Source organism: Hemicordylus capensis, chromosome 2, assembly GCF_027244095.1.
Source record: "Hemicordylus capensis ecotype Gifberg chromosome 2, rHemCap1.1.pri, whole genome shotgun sequence".
Taxonomy (NCBI): Eukaryota; Metazoa; Chordata; class Lepidosauria; order Squamata; family Cordylidae; genus Hemicordylus; species Hemicordylus capensis.
Genome location: NC_069658.1, coordinates 322,754,410 through 322,769,849, shown reverse-complemented (window position 1 = coordinate 322,769,849; position 15,440 = coordinate 322,754,410). Strand labels below are relative to the sequence as shown.

General features: G+C 42.8%; 2 protein-coding genes across 8 annotated transcripts in view; one reads left to right on the top strand and one right to left on the bottom strand.

The window, feature by feature from the left end:
* Nucleotides 1-15,440, top strand: part of GRM2 (glutamate metabotropic receptor 2) — a 136,076-nt gene that overhangs the window by 87,722 nt on the left and 32,914 nt on the right. The window lies entirely within an intron of this gene.
* LOC128345011 (IQ domain-containing protein F2-like) lies at nucleotides 667-8,403 on the bottom strand. Of its 2 annotated transcripts, none has more exons than XM_053296249.1 (3): nucleotides 8,296-8,403; nucleotides 6,575-6,679; nucleotides 667-1,107 (listed from the first exon to the last, which is right to left on the bottom strand). In XM_053296249.1, the coding sequence occupies exons 1-3, from the start codon at nucleotides 8,350-8,352 to the stop codon at nucleotides 748-750; spliced, it is 522 nt and encodes a 173-aa protein (XP_053152224.1). In that variant the 5' UTR covers nucleotides 8,353-8,403; the 3' UTR covers nucleotides 667-747. The 2 variants fall into 2 exon arrangements, with proteins under 2 accessions (XP_053152224.1, XP_053152225.1); XM_053296250.1 differs by lacking the exon at nucleotides 8,296-8,403 and adding an exon at nucleotides 7,714-7,815.

The following is a 15,440-nucleotide window of genomic DNA, read 5'->3' as shown; positions in this document are numbered from 1 at the left end:
GAAGGGACCGCTCGTGGGGGAGGGGGCGCCGACGCGCTCCCTTGACTGCTGCAGCGCTGCTGCACTGAGCAGGAAACGTTTGTATTAACAAAAAATAAAAATAAAAATTTTTTTGTCATGGCGGCGCCCCCCATGTGACCAAAAAAGATGGTGCCCGGGGCACGTGCCCCCCCTGCCCCCCCTATAGTTACGTCTCTGGACACTTTGCTGTGATATAATTTTCATAGTAAACCGCCCAGAGATGCAAGTTTTGGGCAGTATAGAAATGTAATTAATGAAATAAATAATTTTGGTTATTGTGGTTGGCTATTCTGTCCCCTTGGATGGTTCTTTGCATGAATTGTGTGGGGGTGTCCCCACGGCCTTTCACTCTCATGATTGAGCACTGCGCCCGGGTCAGGTGGCTTGTTCCTGACATTAGTAGTGCTCTCCCCTAGTACTGGGGCACTACTGACCCTGGTGACTGGCCTTGATCATAAGCCCAGGGAGCAAGAACCCCCGAAAGGGGAAGGGGCTGGACCCCTTCTCCAACTTCTCTGTGAAAGAGATAGAACTTGGCTGCTCCATAATCCCTGCTTGTGGCACACACCCCTCAAATATACCCAGTATTTTGAGCTATTGCCTTGACCTCCATTTGTTCACTGATGACTACTTAGAAAAGGAAGATACGTGATAAAACATGTATTTATTTACTTGCTGACATCTGACTTCTCAAGCAGCCTTTTCTATCTTCTCTGTGGGGTTCCTCTACTCAACGACAATCTCAATGTTCAAGTCTATACCATCATCACTCGCATTGATACCAGCACAGAGGCTGGAGTCTTTCCAGAAGCAGTAGTGCCTCCAGTGTTTCTGGATGATCAGGACTGCCTTGTGAATCTTCCTATACTGAATTCTCAAAAGCCACATCCTAATCACTGACTGCATCAGGACGCAAGCTTTTGTAGGCCAAGTGTACTTCACCAATGCCCTTAATCTTTTCTCCTTCCGTAGCCGCCAAACAACACAGGACCACCATTTCTGGATCACCCGCACATAGATGGCGGCTTGTAGCAGAGTACGGCGGACCAGCTCACCACGCCACCATTTCTGGATAGTGACAGCAGCCTAAAAATGGGCAGCAATGAATTGTGTCACTAAAATAAGAGAAGGAGGGGGGAAATTGATCCCCCCCTCTGTTAGATCAAAAAATCAGTGCCATATCAGTGAAAGACTAGATGCTCCCTGTGACAGTTTACGTCAGCAGATAAGAATGGACACACACTGGATAGGAAAAACAGGTTCGTTCTAGCCTTTGGCCACCCTGCTAACTAGACAAAGAGGCACCTTTCAAAGGGTGATTCTCTTTATATCTAGCAGGGGGCAGAGCAACAGGTCCTGTTCAACCCCAGGAAAGGATCCCTACAGTGACTGGTGTCTACCTTATGTTTCTTTTTGGATTCAGAGCCATTTGCGGGGACAGGGAAATACCTTCTTGTTATTCTTTTTCAATGTAAACCTCTTGGAAAGTTTTTTCATTGAAAAGCAGGATATAAATAATAATCGTGGTAGTAGAAAATAAGTAATATGAAGAACTGGGCTATAGCCTTTGATTTCTCCCTGAAAATCTGGTGGCAGCAGAGAGAGTGGCCATACAGGAAGGCCCTTCCTAGATAGCGCTAGCCAGCCATCTAGCGACTGATTCATTTCCTGTTTCCTGCTGGAACAAGTCCTTCTAGGAAGCCTGCCTGGTGCTGACCTGGAGGTGATTCCACTTGGATGCCATTGTGGTTAGAAGATCCAATGTTTTGGATTTCAAAATGTGTCCTACATTTGCTGTTCCTGAAATTGGATTCACATTACCTTGGGGCGAGACTGACTCTGACTCCGACCAGCTCCACAAATCAGGTAGATTGAGGAGGTTCGTCTCCAGCTGCCGCCAACTCGTTTGGTGGCTACACAGAGACGGGCCTTCTCAGCTGCTGCCCCAAGATTGTGGAATGCACTCCCTACTAAGATACGAGCCTCCCCATCTCTGGCAATTTTTAAGAAGCTTCTGAAAACACATCTCTTCAACCAAGCTTTCTCTGCTTTTTAAAACTTGTTTTTAAATCATTTTGGCTATTTAATTGGTGTTTTATGATGTTTTAATTGTTAGTTATTATTTTATGCAGTTTATAATTTTTGTTTTAATTGTTAATTGATTTTAATGGTGTTTTAATGAAAATCGCTGTGAGCCTTTTGGAAGGGCGGTATAAATGTTTTAATAATAATAATAAATAGATTAAATCTGCCTGGGCATTTCTGATTATTTTTAGGTCTCACCTTGCTAACTTGGTTCAGCAGACTTCAATCCCTAAGCAGAAGGGCTTGTATAGACAAGTCCTGCTCTTTTCCCAAGCCATGGGAGTGATTTTCCACTTGTTCTAGCCTCGGTTCTGCTGTATATTGATCGTCATTGACCAACCCATGCAGGTCTACCTGACGAATGACCAGCCTGCAGGCAGCACAGCTCAGGTTAACACCGGAGTGGGGCGGGATGGGAGAGAGAACTTCTGGGAACCAGAGGCAATTGTGCCTCATTTGGTACCCCACTGGTTTATTAGGATAAGTTGCTACTGTATAACAGTACACATGTAATAGGGAGGAGCTGCTGGTGGTGAAGGGGAATGTATGGAGAAGTGTCCCTTGTGCTTTGTTTTTTGGCAATTTGGGGAAGTGTTTTAACATCTGCTGAGCAGAAAGAGGAAAATAATGGAAAAAGCTACGTAAAACAGAAAAAGCCATGTCAAACTGTTTAAGTTAGGGGTGTGAATGGACTGGGTGTCATGGTTCAGTCCAAATTCGGACCAAATTTGGACTGAACGGAGGGTCCCTGAACCGGTTCAGTTGAATCCACCAGCTGGGCTGGTCAGGCTGACAAACCGACTTGGCCTGGTCCAGAGCAGTTCATGATCGAATCACTCAATCCAGCCCAGTTCGTGGAGGACCAGTTCAGTGGTGAGCCAGTTCTGCACATCCCTAGTATAAGTTTCCATAAATGGGACATGTGTTCCTTGCTCATTAGTGTTTGTCACAGGCACTAGTCAATGGGTGCCTGTGAAAGCCACACTACCACAATTCACTACCATGATTCACACTACCACGACACTGAAATAAAGTCATGCTGATTGGACTTCTGAGAACTTGGTCTTATTAAATTATTTTGCAGCACGTTGTGAATGGATAGGAGTGTTCTGGTTAAGTTTTTGGTGGGTTTTTTAAAGAATTGTATCGATCATTGAGGCATTTCTTGTTAAAGAGATATATAGGCATGCATCTCTATATAATTTTATATAATTCTAAAATTAATTTTAGAATTAAAATTCTAAAATTAATTTTAGAATTATATGTATACTATATATACAATTTTATTTAAAGCATTTTAAACATATTGTATTAATATTTTGAGAAATCATATGAATGAAAACCTTTTTGTATTTCTGTATGGGAATACTGTCAAGTTGATAAAATATTAGCATCTTTGCACCCCTGGATCATCCCCCTCTTGACTTCTAAAAGTATAATGTCTGTAAAGATCACCCTTGATAACATAAGAACAGCCCTGCTGGATCCATCTAGTCCAGCATCCTGTTTCGCACAGTGGCCCACCAGATGCTGCTGGAAGCCACAGGCAGGAGTTGAGGGCGTGCCCTCTCTCCTGCTGTTACTCCCCTGCAACTGGTACTCAGAGGCATCCTGCCTGTGAGGCTGGAGGTGGCCTGTAGCCCTCCTATTAGTAGCCGTTGAGAGACCTCTCCTCCATGAAGTTATCCAAACCCCTCTTAAAGCCATCCAGGTTGTTGGCTGTCACCACATCTTGTGGCAGAGAATTCCACAAGTTGATAAACCTACTTATGTTCCCCCTGCCACCAACCCCACATAATATTACCAGTCTACGAGGTTCATGGCACGTTTAGTCTATTCTTGCCACTAGCTTTCAATAGGATTTGTCTCTGTGCCAAAGATATGGGCAGTTATTATCATTATTATTACATTTATTGTTATTATTATATATTTATTTATACAGTCAGACAGGTGTTATTGACTGGTTTGTTTTATCCAGACATCGAGTCCTTCCTAAGGACCTGGGATGGCTGGATTTTATTGTCAATGTTGTTGCTGTTGTTATAGATATCGTTGCAGAATATAGGCTGTTCCCAGTAAAGCTGCTTTTGGTAACTGGCTGATGGTGATTTCTGTGGCCCCTGTGATGTTGAGGTGCTCTTCAAGGTCTTTTGGAACTGCACCCAGGGCGCCAGTTACCACTGGGATTATTTTGGTCTTCTTCTGCCACAGCCTTTCAATTTCAATTTGTAGATCTTTGTATTTTGTTATTTTTTCTATTTCTTTTTCTTCTATTCTGCTATCCCCTGGTATTGCTATGTCGATTGTTTTAGCTTATTTTTCATTATTATTATTATTATTATTATTATTATTATTATTATTATTATTTCGATTTCTATACCGCCCTTCCAAAAATAGCTCAGGGCGGTTTAAAATAATAAACAAATAAGATGGATCTCTGTCCCCAATGGGCTCACAAACTGAAAAGAAACACAAGACAGACACCAGCAACAGTCACTGGAGGTCCTGTGCTGGGGGTGGATAGGGCCAGTTACTCTTCCCCTGCTAAATAAAGAGAATCACCACAGTAAACGGTGCCTCTTTGCCCAGTTAGCAGGGGCAAATTTATATCCCACTCTTCCTCCAAGGAGCCCAGAGCGGTGTACTACATACTTAAGTTTCTCCTCACAACAACCCTGTGAAGTAGGCTAGGCTGAGAGAGAAGTGACTGGCCCAGAGTCACCCCGCTAGTTTCATGGCTGAATGGGGATTTGAACTCTTGGTCTCCCCGGTCCTAGTCCAGCACTCTAACCACTACACCAGCACGGCTATGCTGTGTCAGTGTTACTGAGGGACTGTTTCAGTGGTATTGATTTGCTAACTTGGGCCATTGTTTTCTCACAAGCACAGTGAGGAGCATGGGAGGGCAGGACTGGCCAAAAGCACTTTGGTGCCTGGAATGAAAAATACAGATGGCAGCCACCCATTCACTTCCCGGTAGTTAATATAGGGCCATTCCAACAGAAAGTGCCCTGCAAGTACCGTGGTGGGGGGTTGGGGGTGGGGGGAACCAGTAGTGAGAGCACTACTCTACTCCCGTCAGCTACTGCTCACTTTCATGCGGCAAGAGATTTTTGCAGTGGATTGCGCCCCATAGGTCAGATCTGTGGGTTTCCCACTCTGCTGCCCGTAATGGCATCCAAAATCTGCTGCCTTGTCTTGCCCCATGGTAGGGCTACCTCAGAAAGAGAGGCAAGAATAGGGTGAGAAGCAGATTGCTGCCTTTCTGTTGCAATGGGTTGCAGCTTTTTCTTTCCAGCTAGAATACAGAAAACAGAGCCTAGGTGTGGACAATATGATTCAGGTCCTTGAAAACCATGAGATTTAAAAGTAGTAATATGTGGGGATTGACAGATTGGACTTTTGCTTGTTGAACCATTAGCTCCCTGAGCTATTAATGCCTGGTCAAACATATTTAATCCTAAACTATACTTTCTACAGTGGAAACTATGGAATAGTATCCCTAGAACCATTATATTCAGCCACAATCTGCTCAGTTATTTGCTTATTTGTTATGGGAATAGGCCATGAGACTCTTCCTCCCATGCAGGACTTTGCTGCCTCTACAAAAATGCACCATAGGAAGTACCAGTTCATTAAAGGCAAACTATCATTAAGGAGTGCTGGTGAAAGCTGAGGGTATGTGTCCTTGGGCAATCTGCAGGTCTGGGGACAGACTTCTGTGAGGGCGGGGAGGAAGATATTCACTAGGGTTGCAGCATCCATACAGGAAAAACATAATCACATCGATTTGCATACATTAATTATTTTGTGTGTATGGAAATTTAAAACTATTGCCTGACACGTGACAGTGTGTCTGTGTACAGATACAGAGAGACAGAGATGGTTCCAATGAATCCGCATCTTTTCAGCCCATGCAATTAAAAGGGGGGCATGCCAAGACCAAGCCCACCGGGATGTTTTCCATGGACCTCCCAATGTTCTTCTGGACATCCCTTTATCACATGAGGGGGCTGTTCATCTGAGCAGCCATTCAGATGAACAACCCACCCATGATAAAAGGATGTGCTGTGTGTGTGTGTCAGGATCTTTACAGAAGATGTAGCAAAGGGCACACTCTTGACACGTCTCCTTTCTGATTACATGGGCCAATAAGGTATCATCTGGACTGGCCCACAGTTAAGCAGAACATAACCTACTAATGGCAGTTTAAAAGGGCTATTAGCAAGCCAGAGGTTGCTGGTTTGAATCCCCGCTGGTATGTTTCCCAGACTATGGAAAACACCTATATCGGGAAGCAGTGATATAGGAAGATGCTGAAAGGCAACCTCTCATACTGTGCGGGAGATGGCAATGGTAAACCCCTCCTGTATTCTACCAAAGACAGCCACAGGGCTCTGTGGGCACCAGGCGTTGACACCGACTCAACAGCACAACTTTACCTTTCTTTCTAAAGTCAGGTATGTACCTTACATTCTCTCTTCTCACGTTGGTAATCTGTTTCTGTTGTTTCTGTTTCTATTGGTTTTTCTATTGATGTTCTTGATCTTCGTTCTCTCCTCCGACAACAAGGCTGGGGGAATGGCAAGTAAAGAGGAATGATAGAGAGGTGGTATCACAGCACTCAGAATGCCTGAAAAACATTTGAGCCCCGTGCTAAAAGAGCATCCAAGCTCTCATCAGTTAAGAAGACCTCCCCTGCACCTCTGCTAGTTATATAATTCTTCATTTGTTGGGCGCAAAAGACAGAGGGATGAGCAAGAGTGTGATAAAGCAACTGACTACGCCACATCTTATTGTTAATCATGCCAACATTTTCTTCCTAAAAAGAGAGGTGCAGCCCCATCTGTCCGGAAGCCACACCCTCAGTTCTCCTAATTTTAGACATGAGTTGTTGTGACTAATTAGCAGCAAGTGAAATGCACTCTGCACATACTCAGAGATCCTCTATTCTTTATTTTCTTTTTTTAAAAGCAACTCTCAAGGTGCTTTATAATGAGTACAAAAAAAACAGTAGAAAGCATATATTAAAACAATAAGAGCAACCATCATATGATGATGGCTTCATGTGTCCGGAGCTCAGCTCTAGCACTCAGAACTGATTGTGGGATTGAGAGCTCCAACTCTTATGAAGTGTTATGTATACCCAGAGAAACCCACAGAAAGGATCTCAGGGAAGAAGACTGCTCCTCATTTCCTTGTTGCAGTGTAGATGGCAACAACTTAGGAGTATCCTACACATCTGTGAGCAGATGCAGGCTAACAGCAACTCCTGCCACTAGCAATATGCAAACGCCAAACTGGGCCCTCTAGTATTGTTTATGTCTGAATGCCACATACAAAAATGTTTTACATTTTAAAAAAATTCTGGAATGATACGCTTGTCCAGAAATAACTAGCCTCTATCCCCAAGTTATGATTCCAAAAAATCTAATGTGCAAGCACATTGTACATGCTCAGTGCCTAATGACTGCAGCTTTTAGTAGCCTGTTATTCCATTTCTGTTAGATCTAAAGTTTATTGCAGTTCCTACTGCCACACTTGGAAATTCTGCAGTTAACATACAGTATTACCAGCTCACTGGACTGGACAATATCAGATGCTTACCAGCATGCAATGATTTGCATTTCCCTCTAGCTCTGGTGGGACACATTCAGTGAGGCTTTGCTGGCAAGACAGTATACAATAATCTTAACTAGCGTAAGTGATTTACTTTTTTTCTGTTTTCTTTTTTGCCTGAAAAAGCACATAGGTTTTGGGGAAACTGAGATCAGTGGAGGAGGTTGAACACAACAGAGGAAAAGAGATGTCTTCTTTTAAAAAGTAGACCTGCCAACAATTTAATCCCTTCATAGATTTTCCCCACATACCACATTTAGGGCATTTCTACTCCATCTCTGGTTTTAGAAGACAGCCATTTTTTCTAGAGTAATTGATTTGTGATCCATTCTGAGTGTCATGTGTCTCGGTCTCTTTTTTTTTGTCCTTGCCTGCAGTTTCTCCAAAGTGTCCGTGTCCATGTCCATCGCACTTTGTTAAATGACTCTATTAGTTCTGTTTTAGCTGTGGATGTACAATGCAGCAAAAGTCCATTTCTAAGCATGGTATTTCCACAGTGGGCCAACTGTAGCATAGTACAATATGCATGTCAGACTGATGTGTTGCAGCAAATGTGTGGATTTCACTTACACACTTCTGGCATCTTTTTTTACAACTTTCTTTACAAGTGGTACATCTTTGTCCCATCGTGGTCCGTCCTTTCAGAAAAAGCCCATGTTACTTCCGGCAGCTGATGGCCTTGTAGAGTATCAGGACTGACCTGTCTTGCAAAGCCTGATGTCATAATGATCATGCTGACACTCCCTCATATCTGACTCCCACTGACACTGGACTAGTTAAGGCTGAGTCGGTCTTAACTATGATTTATTATTGCTATCTGGCTGGCCTAGAGAGGAGTGACTGCTGTGTGTGCATGTGCCGTGGAAACAGAAGGAGGGTTCGCCCTCCTCACCTGGAGTTGTTTTTTTTAAAATTGACAATGAGGCAGTGAAGGCAGAGCAGGGAGGTGAGAATGAGATGCGAGCAAAACCCTAAGGATGTTCACTCAAGTGAATGCATCTGCAAACAGAGGACATACTAACCATGCCTTCGTGTCTCTCTGTGGCTATGAATATATATGGCTCATTTTGTTTTCTCTTTCCCATCCACAGCCAACTTAGATGACTTATATTATGCAACCAGTAGCATTGTCCAGAATCCAAAAACATGTGTGTATTTGTTCCACAGGCCTAGGGAAGCGTTGGGTGTATGTTTCTTGAACAACAGCTCCCATGCCACGTGGGGAATTTCCAATGCAGTTTGTGATGGATGTCAGTGATCACTCACAGTATCTAGAAAAGTGCTGTCAAGATTTCACAGCAAAATTCACCTGTGAGTTTCTGCCATTCATGCAGCTATTAAAAGGACAGGTGTAATGCGGCAAAAGGTGGCAACTTAGATTTCTACAAATGGAAGCAAGGTTGCCAACTTTTTACTGGTCTTTGTCTAATACTTTTAACAGTAGATTGAGTTGCAGACCTTAATGGGGGACAATACTGCAAAACACTTAGCCTGCTGATTTTGCAGATCGTGCTGGTCTTAGGCCAGTGTTTTTTCTGGTCAGTTCTCACTTCTAGGTCGAAATAATGCCTGTGGAGATACAGCGCACTGAGAAAATAACACTGTGCATGCAGTCACCTTTGGTTGATGTAAGCCTGGATCCCAAAGTGCAAAACCTGAATTAGTTTAATTATTGTATAATAAGATATAGATCCCTGCTTTCCGTAAAATATAGCCTACAGCAGTATGGAAACAGAGTTTGTTTCCTCAAAAGGAATTTACCTGATCTGTGTTTTCCTCTGGATAATAGCTGCTAATGACTGGTTGATGAGAAGAGAGAAATAGCCCTTATTTATCACATCTTAGCTGATAGCTAGTTTTACTTGTACAGACCGTTTCACATCTGAACAAAAGGGTTCACTTTGTTCCCCCAGCTGTTGCAGAGATAATTTACCTCAATTGTGATCATAGCTGTTAAATAAACAATGGTCTATTAACAAGAAAGAAATGGCTGTATTATTGCAGAGGTATTAAATGGCCTCAGGTTTTACATGGAATCTTACAAAGATCCATTTTGCAGCCGTTATAAATTACAACATCACCCGAATAATTCAGAAACAAGGTCTGGCAGGTGTGGAAGACTAGACCCATTTCCTACCACATATATGGTGAAGCAGGAGGCTTAAGGTCAAAGGTCCTTGACTTCGCCTGTGGGGAGGCACTGGAGGGCAATTTGCAGTCTCCCGCGCCATCTTGCCTTTGCAGAACCTAATTTTCTGCTTACAATTTATTTGTTGTGCCTGTTAATTATGCAGTAAGGTTTTGCCACCCTCCTGAGCTGTGAAGTGTGTTCTGGCTCTCAACTCTGAAGAGCCTATCAGATGGCAAGGTCTTTTTCTAGCTTGCCTCTTTTGTACTCTGTATTTTTTAACAACCTCATGAGCGAGGATTTTATCCCTTTGGAGATAATGAGCATTACTGCAGAGCATCTGGAATGAGCGGACAATTTGAGCTGAGGATTGTAGCCGCACCATCCTCAGCAATGATGCGTGTTTTAACTGTTGGTAGATTCCTTGTCTCTATCCTTCAGGGTCCCCCCCCCCCCGCTCTTCTGACAGGGCTTGTGTGCCTTTAACAAGGGCAGGCAGACAGTCAACAGGGGAAGCTTTCCTCTTTCACTGTATCTGTATAATGGAGAAGCTTCCCCAGTTGACTTTCTGCCGGCCATGGAATTGTTAAAGGAACAGAGTTCTGCCAGAGAAAAGGTGGCATTAACAAAGCCTATGTTATAGTGCCTTTTACATGAATTACATTATAGCAGCCATAGTGAACGTAATTGCACCATTTCTTACAGCATAGTTATGTCTCAGTTTCAGTAATGGTTGCCATTTTATTCCTAATAAACGAACTGAGATTATCCTACTGAACCACATCTGTTTAAATGCTGTGATTTTACACATATATACTAGGCTTTTCTGCAAAATTCCTATGTAGATGATTTCTCCTTATTTCCCCCCGCCCCCCGGGGGTGGTGATGGAGTATTTTGGCCGCTTTCTCTTTGGCAGCATTCCATGCATTTGCCACAGTCTCCCTCTGTTTATTAACATGCCTTATATATCATTCAGCAAAATAATTAGTGGGGGAGATGGAAGTTCTTTCCCTGGGATCTGTTTCATGCAAAGCAGAAGCTGACCATCCTGAATCCTAAGAACACACAGTGAGGAGGTGGGGGGAAGCATTAGTCTTTCTTTACTGTGGGCAGGTGGTTGTTGGCCTGTGGAGCAGGCTAAGCATAGACAAAAGAGATCAGAAAGCTAGAGACCCCTGCGGTTCCACTTTTATACATTCTTATCTAGGACAGCATTTCCAAACCCGTGTGTCACTGGACACTGGCCGGTGTGGTGCAATGACTCACCTTGAGTCAGCTCCAAAGCTGGGGAATTTAAATGTTGGGATTTTGGGGACTCACCCAAACATGCACTGAGAAGATGCATAAGGTGCATAATAAATAAATAATTGTGGGGCAGTTTTGCTGTCGCAAAAAGAAGAAAAAGAAGTATGTTTATGTTGGAGGGCAGTGTGTGCCATTGTTTAATTTAAAAATGTAACTGCCCTCAGGATGAAAAAGTTTGGGAAATGCCAGTCTAGGAATAAGACCCCCTGAACACAGTGGGACTTCTTTCTAAATTACCATGTGTCGTACTGTATTGCATAGCTCCAATTCTGTGCACGTTTGCTTGGAAACATGTCCTGTTGAACTCAGTGAGGTTTACTTCTGGGTCAGCATGGATTGCACTGTATTTGGCGAAACATCTCGATTTTCTCAGAGCTTGGGCTATTTTTTAAAAAAGCAATGGCCACATTTGCACATAATGTGAAGGAGCTGGAGGTTGGATTTCTTGTATGTCTGAATGTGTACAACCACGGTTCCATCAGAAAAGTGACTCAAGGTTTCCCTTCCCAAACTCCAATTTGAACCCTTGGGCTGTTGTGTGTTTCACTGCTCCTGAGGTTTGTGTTCATCATCATTATGATGACATGAGTGCAATAAGAGATAGTCTTTGTTTTGATTAGGATTATGGAAAGGATCTCAGCTATAACATGGCATGGTAGATTTGTACAGTCCCATCCTACAAATCAACCTAACAAGATATTCTCTGTAGTTTTAAAGCTTCTCCCTCACCCAAGGATCTTGTGGGACCTAGCCCCTCTAACTGTTTTCAGGAGACATATAATCTGCACAGAGAGCATTTCCTAGTGTGCGCTGCTTTAGCAGAATCAACTGCTCCCCTCCCACATCATTCAATGCAACAGAAGGACAGGCTTCATCGCACAGCATTCCTGTGAAGCAGGGGTTTATTTTTGGATGGTTTCAGAAGAATAAAAGCGTACCATTAATCTGTAAAATATAGCTTCATAACAACTTGGAGGATGACTTCAGAACACAAGGGAAATAATGACAGTGAAAATAATGACCAAGAGGGAGCAAACTATTTTGGCCATTGGTCATTAGTGCTCTGGGGAGACCTCAGACTTGGTCATTATGGCTGTTCAGCAGGCTTTACTGCACTAGAGCTAGCTGCTTGGAGTTCCTTTGCACCAAGCTGTTAGATATATGAAGGGAACAACATTCTCAGGCTTTCAGAGCTAAGGTATTATCCTATAGAACTGACTTTTTTTTTAACTAGCAGGATTCCTGTACCTTCAACAGGGCAGAAATCCAGTTGATATTAGGGGGCTGGGGGGAGAGGGAGAACCAACAAATTAAGATGTTCATATCACTACATCTCTATGCATCACCTATTGCATTTCTGCCCATTAAAACACATGAAAGGCATAGAAGTGCTGTTAGAAAATGTGGTGATTCTATTTGTGAAGTAATTTAGATTAGGTTTAATATTTTGTTTTTGAGTATTGTGTGTTATCATTCTCTTTTTGATGAATAAATACTGGTGCATTGATGTTTTTTCAAGTCTCTTTGTATTTACTGGAAGCTTATCCTTAGCATTGCCATTTTTTTACTGGCCTTACTCATGTGTTTAACTGCAACTTAATCGGCAGACATTAGTACAGACCTGCTCAACTTGCCCCCCCACCAGCTGTTTTTGGACTACAACTCCCATAATCCCCAGCCACAGTGGCCAATAGCCAGGGATTATGGGAGCTGTAGGCCAACATATGCAGGAGGGCTGAAGTTGAACAGCCCTGCATTAGTAAGTGATCATGTTTATCTCTGTGCTCTGAAAAGCTTTGCTGATCAGAGCAAGCTGAGGAGCAAGCCAGACCATTTTTTCCTGGGCCAGTTGGCAACTCTATCTTTTACTCTTGCTTAGATATGCCCATGGCTCTATGTTTGAACAACCTTTTCATGCTCCTGAAGGATAATTGCACTTGGTCTGATACATGGGGCAGGGCTTGCACCCCACATTCCCTTAATTGCACCTTGCCAAAATTAAAAGCCAAAATGACTACAGACTGGGCATTCCAACATGGTTGTCCTTGAACAGCTCAATTCTAAGAGGCAGATTTCTACAACTATTAGTTTTGTTGCAAACAAAGTGCCTTCTCAGGGTACTTCCAGCAAGTGTGATGGAGATTTATATCAATTATGTGTGCTGGAAGATAGCCAATAGGATGCTTTATGCATGCCTTTTTAATGGTGACCTGTGCAGTCATGGTTAGGAGTACAAATCCGAACTAGACACTGACAAGCTGGATGGGCTTGTTAAGTTGCTGTCTCCAATTAAGAAGAGTTGTAATGTGAAACTAATGGGTGGTCTGGCTCATAGAATACAGCATGTCACACACCTCCGGCTCATTTTGCCATTGCAGTAGCTTAGTGTGCTTTAGTCTAGTTACATAGGAAGGTCCACACAGACATCCTCTGCAGAGTCAGGTGCAGGTCAGAGCATATGATCAGAATTTGCATCAGAATTTTTATAAAGCTAGTACCGAATTCTTCACCATCATTTCACCTTGCCATTGTTTGGATTCATGTTGAGGTCAATGGCAAAATGCCTACTGATTTGATCTGGGTGGAACGATAGCTGTAGAGCAAACTTTCCAAAATACCGTCCAAGTATATGTGTTCACATCTATCTATATTTCTAGTATATGAGGCTACAAAAGCTAATGTCAGTAGTATCAATTAAATAATGTATTCCATTTAATTTTGGCGGCCTGCAGAAAGAATTTAGGCCATTTCCACACCACAAGATATCCATGTTCTATTTTATGTGGTTTAGATCAACAGTCCTACGAATATGTCATCTGCTTTTTTGCATGCTCCTGCATCTAATGATCATGTCCTTTCCTCTAATGCACTCAGAGATATGCTGGGCCTGTCCTCTGTCACTCCTGGATTACATTTGATTCTGCATCAGACTCCTAGATCAGCTTGACTCAAAACAGCTTAGTTATTACTTTCTTTTGCAATACCAAACAATGCAACTGCGCACATGCACACGCGCGCACACACCCCAACAACTCCATCTTTAAAAAGAACATACGATCAGCTCAATAACACTTGCAATGTCTAGTTCAGGGGACCAACTAGTTCATCTACACCAACTTTGTTGCACAATTTGAAGCAGGGGAACTTGTCCCTCATACCATGCAAACTTGTACTGTACATTTCAGCACAGTAACACCCCATCTAAATTTCCAGATGTTTTCAGTGCAGAGGATATATCCCAGATGCATGTTATAGAAGTTTCACTCTAGGCCTGATGTGCTGTAACTACTAGCTCAGAAAAGCCCAATTGATTGCCAACTGCAGTTAACTTATTTTCTTTCATTCTTTCATTCATTCATTCATTCATTTCTTATTACATTTATATAATGAAGTGAAATGAGTTACACATCCAGTTAAGAATATGCTTTCAACAGCAACAACCCTCACATTTGTTGAGTAAGAAACCTCCTGCTTGTGCTCCTCAGAATCTACACCCGGATCGCAGAGTGGAATGCCTGGCATAAAATCTGACTGTCTCTGAAACTGAGCTGTCACTTTCTTTAAAAGAAAGATTTTTCTAGTCCTCATTATAACACAGAAAAGAGTGTAACTTTTGAACTGTTGGCTCAAATGTCAGCTTAGGCAAATAGTCTGGAAACACAGTCCATAGCTGAATTCAGATGTCACACAGAACCTGAAGTAGAATCACCTCAGGTTGGCACAGTGTGATGTGCGAATTATCAGAACCATGGTTGCCAGACCCAACCATGGTTCCGATTCCTCCCCTTTACCTCCAGATTGAACTCTCGGTTTGACGTAGGGTATACTTACCAAACTGAGGGCCCAGAGGCTGGAGAATGTAATCTGGTTTGTGCAAGCTGCCCAAATCGGAATTAAAGGTAGGAAGCTCCTCCCCCTCTTCAATTCAATTGGCTGCTGTGGCTTTCTTCCTGAGTTGGAGGAAGCCTGAACAGCGGTTCCGCCCCCTTTGCAGTATACCAGACTGCAGATTGTGATCATGTGGGAGTGGCTGGTGGACTTGGAAGGAAACTGCAGGTCCATTGAATCCGCAGTTAAAAGGTACATCTGAATGGGCCCCCTGTGTCTCAAAGTACTAATTCTCCCTTCCAACAATATATAATTAAACATGTAAATATTATGATTAGTGTTAACTTGTCAACTGCTTTTCATTTCAGACAAGTCAAGCTATGGTTTGCACTAACAATAGTTCAGAACTTAAGCCTTGGTTTGAGAGCATGGTACATGGTTGAGAACTGCATA